Here is a 14,017-nt window from a genome sequence, read left to right as displayed (position 1 = left end):
TTGTATGAGCTGCTCCTCATGGAGCCCCTCGCAGTCGGTCAGAATTTCAGCTGTGTGGCATCCCCTGAGCCATGAGCACCTCAGGTTCCTTCCTGGAAGTGCTGTGAGAAAGCCCAGCAGTTTGAGCATGCCATTGGGAAAGACAGATGGATGGAGAGTGCTTGGGAAAGTGAAGTGCTGCTGAGGGGTGGGATGTCTGAGCAAGAATGCACAGCCTTCAACGTTGGGAAGTTTGATAATTTCAGCTCTGGAAGTGCACTTTTCTAACCTCCAACATGCTCAAATGCTAAGATTGTGTTGAAAACTAATAGAATCGAAGTGTTTTCCTATGAAAAACTCATACCTGAGCTGCCTGAAGCTCTGCTGTGGGAGATATTGCACAGTGTGTATACAGGGTGTACCTCAGGTACCTTGGCCAGACCCCACATAGCTTTTAGAGAAGCTCAGACAAAGGCCAAAGTATTCTGCTGCTGCTTTGGAACCTTCTCATGGTCACTTTCCTGGATTAAAGCACTCTGCTGAAGGGAATGGTGCTGCTTCTACATCCTGGGGGTTGAAGCCGATAGTAAGAATGAAGGCAAACATTTGTTTCATTACAATTTTTTTCAAGGTCCACTGCCTTCGCCTTGTCCATTATTGTGAAATGCCACATGCTTAGTGTCCTCCAGCACCATAACAGAAAGAATTTGAATGCTCAATAGCATTCAGTAATAGCAGAAATTTAGTGTAAGATACGAGCTAAATCCTGGCTTTTTAAATGAAATAACTTTGTGTCCCTTCTGCCCTCTTGCTGTACTTGTTTTACATTGCTATTAACAGAAGAAAAGATCTCTGCTGTTGACTGGAGTGTATCCCACCCTTTGTGATTATATTTGATTTTGTTTTAGGAAATCAGATTGATTAGATGGGTGTACTTGCTCTGAAACCTGCTCTGCGATTGTCTGACTGACTGATTGATTAATTCTCCAGATTAATTTAGCTATAACCCGTGTGCTAAAAGCACAACTGAACAGTTTTGTAATTTGCCTCTGAGCTGTACCTGTGCCCATCTTTTTAATGGGATTGTAAATTATATGCACTTTATAAGGGGACTACAGTAGTCTGAACAATTGTGTTAATGACTCTTAACAAGTGATTAGCTGGGAAGGCAGGATGGAGGAGATTGGATTGTTTCACCTGTGAAATTGCCAGGGGAGCATCTTTATTATTTGTCTAATTATCTTGTTGCCATTTTATAGTGGTCCCCAGTAGTGCTACAAAAGTTAGAGGAAGTTCTGCTGTGAGCCCTTCTGAAGTTACAGTGCAGATGTTCTTGTCACACTGGGGTGAATTGTGGGGACGTAGAACATCTCTTTCTGAAGGAGCTTAAAAAAGTTCCTTAGCAAGGTGCTCACAGATATGAAACCTCACACAGCTCCGTCTGTTCCATCAACGCAGGGTCCCTACCTGGATGAATTTGCTATCTGGTTTCTGTATAGCAAGCTGGTTACAAGGGAGAAGAGCAACCCCTGCTAAATCAAATGGATCCATTTTGTGAGAAGTTGAGGAAAGAGCCAACATAACCCTAAAATGCCATCAGCTTGGGATTCAAGAAGGACCGTGGGGTTCATGTTAGCCTAGGCAGCCCTTTGCTAATCTTCCAGATTTAATTGACCTCTTAGCATGTTTATGCCCACCCTTGAAATGGAAATGATGTAGATATATTTAAGAGAGCTGAGATTGGGTCTTCTGGGGTGTAGCACCTGGAGGATGCTGGCTGGCTGGCTGATGCAGGTGCTGTCCTGCTGGAGGGATTTGCCCTTGGAGGAAACACCATATTTTGTAATCAAGAGATGCTGGACTGGGAAGGAAGGTAAGGCAGGAGCTTTGACATGACTTGTGCTTGCAGTCTCCAGCGAGCACAGCACAGCTGGCAAATTAATAAGTTTTTTTTTTTTTTTGCAGGTTTCTTAGTGTGTTTGCATAGTTATAAGCATCAGAATGAGTGAGTAGTTTCATTATTATCAGCTTGGAAAAGCCATCTCTCATGTTGAAGACAAACAAGAGAGTGCGTGGTGGAAATTACAATACACATAAAGATTAAGACCCTAATCAGAACTGCTCCATCTGCAGTTCATCATAACAGAGGAAATGGTTCTGTGAGAGCACGTGATCTTCCATGAACCTCAAGTCTTAGCTGCAGCTGCTCTCCTTTGGGTCAGTCCGGAACGCCACGTGGCTGCCAGCTGACTGTGCTGGTGCCTCTGCCTCGTGCAGTTTGCAGTGACAGTGTTTCAGTTGCCCAAAAATAGGAGTGGGGAAGTGGTGGCCACACATCCAGGATCACTCGTGGTGGCTCAGAGGTGGCTGATGCTTCTGCCTCACTGATGTCCTCACTGCCAGTCCTGACCAGGGATGTACATCCCCATGTGTGCGGCGGTGGAGGACAGAGCTTCCTGGCACTCACAGAATCACAGAACCATTAAGATCCCCAGCCCACCCCACCATGCCCACTGACCCTCAGTGCCACATCTCCACAGCCCTCAAACACCTCAGGGACGGTGACTCCTCCAGCTCCCTGGGCAGCCTGTGCCAATGCCTCACCACTCTTCTGGAGAAGAAATGTTTCTTAATATCCAGCCATTAAACCCACGTGTGCTTTCTCTAAGCAAAGGCACTCGCTGTGAAGTTGGTGATATGAGGACTGTGTACTCAGTGCTGCCACAGTGCAGTGTGATGGATATTGGCGCATGCTTTCCTAAAAGCATCACCTTTGGTTACGGACCAGATGCATCCTGCATGGCCCGTGCTGAAATGTGCAGAAGTGTAAAAAGCATTTCTATAATAGATGTGTGTTTTTTGTACGGTAACCTTCTGATTCCTAAAGTAGGAATCCGTCTTCTCTTTTGTGGAAATTAGTAGACAGAACCACATGCTGAAAAGCTGAAAATTGGATTACTATTTTTCTTTTCAGTTTTAAAACAGTCATCTGTTGTTGTCGTTAGAAGTAATAGGCACATGAGCTATAAAAAGAGCCACTTACTTTTTCTGGGGGAACAAAACCTCCGCTGGGACTATGGAAGATGGATCTGTCATGTCAAATTTTCCTCTGGCTTTCCCCTTCCTGGCGTGCTCAAATCCACCCTGGCTTGGTTGCAATCTCATCATATTTCTCTCAAAATTAAGCTGGATGCAAGTGTAACTTGCAATGAAAATCTGAGAGGGTGATGGGGTGGCTTGGATGGTGTGGGTTTCTTCCAGTGGGTGCAGATCTGTGTCCTTCATTTGTGAAAAAACTAAAAGAAGGGCTGTCCAGTGGCAGCCAGGGCTGGTAAGGCTGGCAGCTGTAAATGTGAGGTACTACTTGGTAACCCAGGGCATAGGGATTGTTGGTTTTCATTCCAAATGGAAACTTGCCTTGAAAACCCATTTCCTGCTGTGCTGTTGTGACAGCTCCAGCTCTGTGTGGGTTTTCACTGTAGGAAGGGTAGAGAACAGCAGACAATATATATACATGTGTACAAAGTATCTATGCTTGCATTTTTTGGCTTGCCTCTAAGACTCCTCTCCCTGCTCTCCCATGGCATTCACACTGTTCAGACCTCCTTACTCCGTGCTCAGTCTGGATGCAGTTTCAGAAGCACTTCAGCTGCAGAGAAGCCAAGATGTCAAGAGGCTTATTTCTCTCTAGTTTGTTCTGTTGGCAGAAGCTAGAAGTGTGTGTATTCTGAGGCAGAAGTGGTGCTGCTGGAAACCTTGACCACAGTGATAGCAGAAAGAAGAGGCTTTCAAGGAATCTCACTTGGCTTCTTAGTGGGGTTCATCCTTGGGTGAGGTCTCCAGAGCTGCTGTAGCTCTGCAGCCATGGTGCAGTATGTTGCTCTTCCTGAGGGCAGAAGTGAAGGAAGGAAAAAAACCCAACAATTTACTGATATCACAGAAAATGAAGAGCTCAGCGGGTCGTTCTGTCAGTGCTCCTGTTCCCTGGGAGATGTCACAGCATTGCTGTGTTTCCCTCCTGCCCTTATACCATGCTCAGGAGAGTACTTATTATATCAGCTGTCCTGTGCAGCCAGGATGGTGGCACAAGGATTGGGCACCAGCTCAGTTCAGGGGTCTGAAGGCCAGGGCTTCCAGCAGTTTGGTCTCTATGCTGCTTTCACACTTAGTTTTGTATCAAGTCCTGTCTTGATTTAACAACGATTAGAAGAGAGCATCATGGTTTACAATATAGAGAAGAGAAGCAATTAGATAGTATGTCTTTAGGGTATAAGCAGAGAAGGAGGGAGGTTATGTGAAGAAAATGAAAACATTACTGATTCATGTATTAAAGTGTGTGAAGTATCCGGTGGAATATGAGGCAATCACAGCCCATGGGAACTTCCAGCAACGAGTAAAACTGAGAAATGAGGCAGCATGGAGTTTATCTTCAGCAGAACAGTGTACTCACTGCTCTAATAAAGCTTTTCCATCTCTGCCTCGCTAGGTTTTCAGTAGAAGGACCGAAGGAGCTGCCCACAACCCAGCCTTGGCTTCCAGCCTTTGAAGCCCCAGCAGCTCCTCAACTGGAGCAGTTCTGTGAGATAACTTTGATTCTCAGTAACATAGGAAATGAGCAAAATATCTCACTGGTATCCAGCAACATGAGCATTAAGCTGCTGGAGTTCGTTGCCTAATGGCTGCTGTTCCCCTACGCTCTGTGCCTCAGCTCCTGGCTGCCTTCCTGCCATACCTGAGTGCTGTGATGCTCAGCGCCCGTCCCGGCAGTGCTCTGATTATTGCTCACCTCCTTCCAGCCTGAGTCGCATCAGTGATGCCAGCCCTGTCCTTGGCCTGATTTGCCGTTTGGTGTGGTGAATCCTTCTGGGAACAGCCCTTGGGCTTTGGCTGGTGGGGAAGGATGGGTGTGTGGGCAGAGCTGGCACACGCTCACTGCCCTGCGCCCACTGGAGCAATGTCTGTAGCTGAAGGACTCTAAAGAGTCTGCAGGAGTGATACAAGAGTCTGAAGTTGCTCGCTATTAATTAGTGGTTAATAACCACAGCCCATTTTAACTAATCCTGATGTACAAGGAAGCAACAAGGGCTCCTTCCCTGGAGGTATCACAACCAAATGGACAAGGTACTTGTAAGAATTTTCTTCCTAAATCTGTATCTGCAGCTGAAGTAGACTGAGGTGACTCCGAAGATGGCGTGGTTTTTTTCAGTGTGATTGGTAAATAGCTCTGACAGCTGTGCATTGCGGAGCCCCTGCAGCTATGTTAATCGTGTGCACTTAATGTACTTTCCTTGAATATTCATAGCTGAAGTGCTCCCTATTAGGTTGCCCTGTAAGGCTTCCCCCTCCCGCCCTCAATACGCAACAGCCTCCATCGTCTGCTGTCTCTTTTTGTTCTGAGATATGGAGCGTGTGCCATCGTCTGACGTTTAATTACTGCTGTTACTGACTGCTCAGCGTGCACAGGGTGCTGTGTTAGCTGCTGTGCTCCAGCCCTTAAATGGGACACAGAAGGCTCTACACACCACTGAAATGTATGAATTAATGCAGGCGGTCTGCTGGCTGCCCGTGCTGGGGCATCATTTAACATGGGAACCATGGTCTTTCCTGGGAAAACTGAGCAAAACGTGTTTCTGCTGAAGGATTATTGCCCCGATCCCATTATAAGGCTGGGAGTTGGTTTTCAGTGAGGCATTGCAGGGAAAAATGATGATCAAACAGAGCCTGGCAGAGGTGCTGTGCATAGAGGTGCTGCTGCAGCCCAGCAGGTAGACTGGTGAGGTTCCACAGCTCCTTCCTGGCACTCTCAGGCACTGTAAATGACACAGTGGGGTAGGAGGACACGAGTAACGTGATATTTGAATTTAAAAAAATACATCTTGCAGCTTGGGTAAGGATTGAGCATAGCCTCTTTGACTGGGGGTTGGGACTAGGTGGTCTTTGAGGTCCCTTTCACCCCAAGCCGTTTTATGATTCTATGATATGTTTGAATAACTGCCCTTGGTTATAAATTGGAAAAACAGGTCTTTACTGCTGCAGTTTTGGGGTTTTCCTGTGCTGGGGGGCTTTCTGCCCCAACCTCTGTCTCTGCCCCCTAGGGAACCCTGTTGTACAGCAGCAGGCAGAGCTCTGAGGCAGAGATGCTCCAACAACGGCACACGTGTCCAAAAAGGATTCTGAACATTAATTTTTAACACGTGGCCTCTGCCCTGATTTCTCTGTGCTGGTACAAACCTGTGGGTATAAATAGCTCCACTGACCCAAATGGGTGTTTTTGGGCACAGCGACAGCACAGGCTCACAGCCTGCTATTCCAGGTAGATATTTCTTTAGGCATGACTTTGCATCTGCAGAATTCTTCCCTTAGATGTTACGCTAATATTGGCCTTGGGAAGCAAACTTCTCCAAAGCAGACTTTAGGGACCGGTGCATTTATTGTTTGAATATTTATTTCCCAAAGGTATGCGTGGCTTAGAAACATCCAGGAAATGTTTTTTTCCTTCCTAAGTGGCCTTGTGCAGAAGTCACCTCTCTGTCTTTGGTGGCAGAGCTGGGGAGCCCCAAGTGCAGTGGGGATGTGGCTCAGGGGGCACAGTGGAGGTGGGTCGGTTGGGCTGATGATCCTAGAGGTGCTTTCCAGCCTTAATGATTATACATGTTTCTGCAGCTCCAACGAGTACTATTAACATCTGTATTCCACTGAAGTAGGAAAATGGAAACTGCAATAAATTTCACAGTGTGTTTACATTCTACCAGGTTCTATGGAGGCACCGTAATTCATCGCGTGTTCCAACAGAAGCGTGGATCTCTTCCAGTTTAATTTTCCCAAGCCTGAGCTTGCAGCTGGGTCGCTCCTGGTGTGACCTGTGCCAAACATCTCCCAGTTGGCTGCTGTCATCAACCCCTGCTCAGTGCCACCCAGGGTCCGGGCACAGCAGCAGAGCTGGGCCACAGCCATGGTTGCAAGGAGCAATAATCAATGCTTCATGTTTAATGACGCAAAACTGAAATTAGTATGGATTTTATGTCTCCTTCTCTTCCCAATTATGCAAACGTTACTGTGCCCCTTTTGTAGTTGTCTTATGTTATGGCTTTTAGACAGGCAGGCTGGTGATGTTTAATTGAAAGGCTGAATAGTCAAAAATGTCACAACTGATTCAGTTTTTACTTTTTTTGTTCCGTCTTCACCCTTAGGTTAATAGAAAATGATGTCAAACACAAGAAATGATTTATGTAAGTTGTGCAGGTTTTGTCACCCAGGGCTATATATAAAGTCAATTGCAAATTGTTTTCACATTCTAAATTACCTTACAGTGCTCTGGGACACGCTGAAAAAATGACCGGCAGAATAATATGGGAGAATAAAGGTTATCTTCTGAACCAAACCGTGTTTCAAGGAAGACAATTTTGGAAGTTGCTTATTTTTAATGTGCCAGGAAAAACTGAGCATAAAAAGAAAGGCAAAGCCCTGGAAGTTTGAGGATGGCTTCCAGTGGCAGGTTATGGGGGAGCAGCCGGGCTTCTGTATCACATGTGTGCAAGGTTAAAAAGCACCAGGTGAGAGCTCTGTGTTTCACAAAATCGGTTGTGTTTGAGAAAGCACTGCCAGATCCACTGGGCCACAGCGACTGCGATGGTGGCATTGGAAGCAAAAGTGTGGGATTCATCTCGGGTAATGAAAATATCTTCATTTTTCATTGTTAATCTCCTGAGAATCCCATATCCCCGTGCAAGATGGTTGTAGGCCCCCTTCCCTACCTCTGAGTAGCTCTTGCTTTTCCATTTAGTTCCCAAGGTAATGAGATAAGAGAAGCCATGTGTTGACATCTTTGTGTCTTCATGGACTTCCCACCTCCCAGTGTGCTTTCATTATTGGCCAGTTGGATATTTCTGGGGCAATATATTTATATTATGTATTATAAAAGAGGATAGAGATGCACCTTTATGAGTAAATCAGGTGGGAAGGGACCAACACTCTTCTCGTGCAGTGACTGTGAGAACAGGCTGTGCTCTGCAGCGTGTCCCAGCGTTCCCCATCCTGCAGTGAACCGCCTTGGTGGCCCACAGAGATGATCTGGCAATGGGAAAACAACTTAACGTGGATTGTAATCTGCTTTAATTCTAGGTTTGCACCTGCTTAAAACAAACATATGTATTTAAATTGTTTTTGTTGCATTTCACGTTGCGTGCTTCTCAATTTTAGCTCGGTTAAAGCAGAGCTTTACAGATCTCCACCATCCCTCAGCTCCCACCCCTTCTGAACACAGTATAGCACTGCTAGAAAAACGCAACTTAGTTTTTAAGCCCTTTGTCTGTGCTGAAATTCATGAGGGATTTTTCCTGGACCCGTAGTGTGGATGCAGGGAACCCCATCTACTTCTGCAGTTCAGCTCTTGGCATCTCTTCTATTGAAGCAGGATCCAATGCAAATACCCTGGTGAAGATGGCAGGCTATCTTCATCTATCTTTCATATTAAATCTCAGCTAGCAACTCTCTTAATTGTGCAACTAAATACAGTTTGATTGCAGAACAAAGGGAAATCCATTTGGTATGAGCCGATGCTCATCGCTTCTTCCCAAGACCATCTTTCAAATCACAGCAGCCACACACCTAGCAAACAAAGGAACGCTTTCCTCTTTCACTCTGCCTATTATTTTTCTGTAGGTCTGATCTTTACGTGCTGGGTATATTGATAAAGGTGTTGGTTTCTTTGTAGCTGTTATGTACACTGGGAAGCGTGCCCTGAAGGCGCTGCCTGAGGGAACGTTGTGCTTTGTGGTTGGGCCCAATGGTTGGAGCTTGAAGGGGGATCTCCAGTCTCAGCCCACGAGCATTGTTGAACATTTCTCTCTCTTCTTGCAGGAAGAGCTCAGAAGGCTCCAGAACACCCTGGAACAGGTCAATGATGGCAAATACTCGCTTCAAAGGTAAAGGTGTGATTTCCACTATATCTCACACGTGTGTTTTTTATTGTACGTATATTTTTCACTTGGCCATATACTGGATCTACAAGATCTCACATCTAGTCCACAAACAATCCTTACTTTAGTTACAGGAGGATAATTTCTGAAAACTGGCACTGATTGGTGATATAATTGAGCATCCAGTTAAAGTCTCAAAATAACTCCCCAGACTGGGGTCTGATCTTACAAATTTTCGTGCAGAGTTCTTTCATTTATGTTGCCAATCCCATCCAAAGCAGTGTCCCGAGATGTTTGATTTTTATCTTGTAGCATTTTAAAATTGCCTTCTCAAAGCAATCGGTTTGCAGCACCGACTCCTCAGTCACCATATATCACAAAGAATTTTTCTTCATCTTCTTGTATGGCCTGTGCTGATGTAATTCATTTGCTGCCAGCATTACCATTGTTACTTTCCATTTTACTCTCCGGCTTTTCAAATGTAGCCCCAGGGATGAAAGTTAATTTAGCAAGAATATCTACTATATTTGCCAGTGGTTTTGTTTGCAGCAGCAGCTTCTTTGCTGGGTGTGCCTGTCTCTGGGGCTGGCATCTGGATGGTTCAGTGCAGAAAGCTGCAAGGACTCAAGCAGGCCCCAGTCTGGGAACTGTGTCCAAATTCCTACTTCTTGTTAAGTGAGGTGGGGCTGGACGTGGGGATCCAGATGCCTTCCCCAAGAGGCAGCAACACATGAAAACGAGCGCCTCTTGTATGATCTTGTCAAGTTTTCTGAATTACTTCACGGTGGTTGCAAAAGTGTCATCCTGAGACACACTAAACCCATTTTCTCTTCTGCTTCGTAGCCATCAGCTTGCCATGGATGAGGAAAATAATATTGAAAAATATCGTATCAACTTACAGCCCTTGGAAACAAAAGTGAAAATGTGAGTAACCAGGAATGTCCTTTCTGCATTTAAGTGCTGCTGAGTTTGTCAGATTCCTGAACCTCAGAACCCAGCTTGTGTCCATCCCATATGTCTGTGCAACTCTAAGTATAATGAAGCAGAGCACAGAGCAGGTTGTGCTTGAGCCCCAAAGCTACTGGCAAAATTCTGAGCTGTCAGGGTGGAGCATACTTGTACATACTGAAGTTCACTTTCAACTGAAAAGCTGCACCTAATGTGCTATACATGCAGTTAAAACATTAATGCTTTCTTAAAATATTAAAAGGACATGAAGTTTCAAATTAAAATCCAGCCAGTGTCTTTTAGACATGCCAATATAAGGCCACTGAAAAGAAAAGCCCAGAGATCTTCTGAGAGGGGTAGCTGTACCTTAACTTCAGTTTATTCTCGTGCTTTAGAATGGAAAATACATGTAAGCATAAATATGTAAATACTACTGGTATATGTTTTGCAGTGGAGCGTGGAGCTGAGGTGATGTGAAGTATTAAATGCTTGAGATGTGAAGATGCAAATTCTTTTTTAAAGCAAAACACATTTACTGGAAGCTCCTCCACTGGCATTTGCTGGGGGCTTTAGTTGGTATTCCTGTCCATCTCAAAGCTGTTTATGAAAACAACGTGGGGCTTGACCAATCCAAATTGCTCAAAAATGCACGTTGTCCCCTGGCACGACGTGAGACCTCTATTGCTGTTACCTGGGAGCAGGGGCTGACCCCCACCTCCACACAACCTCCTGCCAGAGAGCTGAAGAGAGCCATGAGGTGAGCTGATGAGCCATGAGAGCAGCAACATCTGGGGGCTGTATGGGTTTTTTTCCTGCTTGTGGAACTCAGAGCAGAAGTGACACCTTTACTACAAAGGCAAAGTGGGAAGAGTATTCCTAGGACAATAAACATCTGTAGGGAAGGTTTTGCATCCTTTGGGTTGCACCAGAAAGCATCTGTAAGGCTCCCTGCAGGAGGAAGGAGCATGGTCTGTATTTCACACCTCCAAAGTGCCAGCAGAAGTGAGACTGAGGGTCACAGCAAGGAGTGCCTGGGCTGGTGCTGAGCCCCCGGGGTCACACTGTGCTGCTGGAAGAGCAACCAGGGAGCTCTGCAGAGCTGAGAGCACACCGAGGTCAGGGTGCTGCACCCCAGCACCAGGCATGGTGAAGGTTTTGCTGAATTCAGCTGCCAGTGAATCAAACGTTAAAAATCCCCAGAAGGAACATTTCAGTCTCATTGCACTGCCGTGGTTCAGAGGAGTCTCGGGTCGGAACTTAGCCCTGTTCTTCCATGGGGTTGGCAGACTGTTCCATCATTTCCTCTCACATCCATGCTGTTAACAGCACAGATTTGATAGCAAGGATCTCTGGTGGTGCCGCACTGCCACCTGTCGAGCTGCAGCCCAGGGAAAGCACTCCAGAACCCTGCCCAGGCAGATGCTCAGGGGCTGTGGGCTTGGCTGGCTTTACTCCTCCTCACAGTCCAAGCTCAGGGGTTGGAAGCAGAGCTCCTGCTGTACTCCCATACATTGCTCTGGAGCAGTTTTAAGTCCCATTGGCAGTGGGAGGTGGATTTCAGAGGGTGCTGGGCTGGCTCTGAAGGGCCAACCTTGTCTGTATTACAATCTTTATTACTGGTGTAAACGTAAGATTTTTACGCTGTTCGTTCCTTTAAGCAGATAATTGTCTTCCTCTGTGTTTGCAAGCTGTGAGAGAATTGCTGAGTTAAGTGCAGTCTTAGATTTAAACTCGCACAAGTGATTTAAGGATTAGAGATACAGAATTGTATCTACTTAACAGGCATCCCAAGATACACCAGGAGTGCATAATACAAGGCCAACAGAGGTAATAAAGAATTCCATCTACTTAACAAGTATCTCAAGATATGCTAGCAGTGACAGAGGAAGTCCTGCACAGGGTAGCAGTGCATGATAATTTTCAAAACAAAGCGCAGAAAGATCAGACCTCCAGCTTTAGATGTTGTACTGAGGGACATGCTGTAGTGGGAAACGTTGGTGACGGGTGGACGGTTGGACTGGGCGATCTTGGAGGTCTTTTCCAACCTGAGTGGTTCTTAGCATAAACCCTTCCTGTGGATGCATTCACCAACTGTGTGCTTTGCTGTCTGCCCAGCATCCAGCGCGCATGGCGGCAGTACCTGCAGCGCCAGGACCTGCGCCCCGAGCAGCTGGGCAAGCGCAGCCCCTCCCCGCCCTCCCTGTCCTCTGACAAGATGAGCAGCTCCATCAGCATGAACACCTTTTCGGACAGCAGCACGCCGGTGAGTACAGCCCTGGGCATGTTGATCCGTTGGCTCCTTTTTGATGGTTCCCATCGAGGGCTCTGCAGGGAAATGAAAGTCGTTGCAGCGTCTCAGACAACGTGTAAGGGGACTGTTGGGCATCGTGACATGTAAGGGGACAGGTGTTGGCCTTGTGCAGGTGAGACATAAGTCTGTCATAGAAATCATCGTCATAGGAATACTGTGTATTGCTCACCGCAGTGGTGCTCTGAGTGGGGAAAAAAGATGTTTCCAAAGTGTTTTGGTTTTTCTGTAGTAAGCAAAGATCTTCACTTGGGTAGGTGTTTGGCATTCTGTGTTGGTGTTCTCCGAAAAGAAAAAGGAAAAAGTGGCAAATTATTGGTGTTTTTCCAAGAAACCGATGTGTTTTCTGGCATTATTTTGTTTTACTAAAAAAGAGTTGGGGAAGTTGATCTAGGGACTAAAAATTGAGCTTGATTTTGGAAGCAATGCACCAACTGCATACTGGGAAGCTGCTGGTGGAGGCTGTGCTCCTCTTGTCACAATGACTCCAAACCAGGAGCCAATTTTAGAAAATATTATGTGGCTTTATGGCTGTCCCTGGTGTAGGATTTTTTAGGTCAATAAATCAGATAGATATCGAGCCTATAAATACTGCTTTCAGCTTGAGACGGCATACATCTGTTTTGAGGAAACAGTGGGCCCAAGCACAGAAAATAATTCAATAGTTTCAAAAAAATACAAGAGGTAAAAATGGCCACAGTGTGTGTCAGGCTGTCCCAATAAATAAAGGTGAGGCACGTGGTGGTGTCCAGCTGAGAGCACGTGGGGCAGTTGGGAGCACACTCTGCAGGTCGTTGACATGAGGGCACGGTGCTTATGGAAGCTTTGGTGCCGATCACAGGGCAGCATTTGGTGACTTCCAAATTCACTGCATAGTGGAGAAGCCAGTGGGGTTCTTAAAACAGATGAAGCGTCTGTGTGAGGAGGTGGTGACTGTTAGTTTAACTGCATCTTTGGTGCAGTCCAAAGCTGGAGAAGTGCCCCATGGTGTAGAACACAGCATGGTCCCAGGGATCAGCCGTGACTTTTGTACTTCTGGTCTGCAAGTTAGAGGACATCTCAACTTCTTCCTCCGCTGGGCTGTGTTATCCAGGTTAAACCTGACAAGAGGTGAGCTCCTTCCTGCAGCTGCTATTTCTGTGGTTGGGCAGGCAGCATCGGGGGTTTGACAGCATTTAATGAAATATTACTGAGAGCGCGCTGCTCTATTTTTAGGTGCCTCGTGCTCATAGCTGGAGGCCAGGATGATAAAGTGTGTCTCAGTATCGGGTTATGTGCTGATGTCTCACACAGCAAGTGAATTAAGCTCCTGTAATGAGAGAAATAACTTGGGGGCCCGCTGTTACCTGGGGCAGAGGCACAGCCACCACCAGAGGTCCCCCCTGCCCCACACACAGAGCTCCTGTGGGGTCCCCAACCCTCCACGGGAACTTCCTTGGGAAAACAACACTTTCTCAACACTTTTGCATCTTACAGGAAAATGAGTACATCTCGGAGTTGTAGTGGTGTGAAACATGCAGCTTGAGACACTAGAATTACTGCATAGTTTGCATTAAAGTTGGGTTAGTGCCTGTTCATCCAACTGCTGCATCATACTTCTTAATGCAAAGGAAGATGGGAATATTGTCTGGCACTTGTCTAGTGCCCGGTGCCAATAAGCTTTGAAAACTCAGGGAACGTTTCTGAAGGCCAAAAGAACCCATTCTGTGTGTGTCTCCTTGGCCACCGCAGTGCCAAAGATCTGGGGCACCCGCACTGCGTGCAGGCCGGCTCTCAGCTGAGGCACTACAACTCCAACAAACGCCACTGTGCTTTCCAAGGTCTTCCCAAACCCTTTAAAATCAGATTTATGTTATTGTTCTGC

At 46.3% G+C, this 14,017-nt stretch overlaps 1 protein-coding gene across 1 annotated transcript; it reads left to right on the top strand.

The window, feature by feature from the left end:
• The first annotated feature begins 7,608 nt into the window (after positions 1 to 7,608).
• On the top strand, positions 7,609 to 13,656 carry IQCJ (IQ motif containing J). Its single transcript, XM_085233204.1, has 5 exons — positions 7,609 to 7,647; positions 8,839 to 8,903; positions 9,741 to 9,821; positions 11,961 to 12,108; positions 13,630 to 13,656. The coding sequence occupies exons 1-5, from the start codon at positions 7,609 to 7,611 to the stop codon at positions 13,654 to 13,656; spliced, it is 360 nt and encodes a 119-aa protein (XP_085089330.1).
• The last annotated feature ends 361 nt before the right edge of the window (positions 13,657 to 14,017 follow it).

The sequence above is a fragment of the Meleagris gallopavo genome, chromosome 11, assembly GCF_905368555.1.
Source record: "Meleagris gallopavo chromosome 11, MGAL_WU_HG_1.1, whole genome shotgun sequence".
Taxonomy (NCBI): Eukaryota; Metazoa; Chordata; class Aves; order Galliformes; family Phasianidae; genus Meleagris; species Meleagris gallopavo.
The sequence above is the reverse complement of the archived record's forward strand: the minus strand, read 5'-3'. Positions and strand labels throughout refer to the sequence as shown.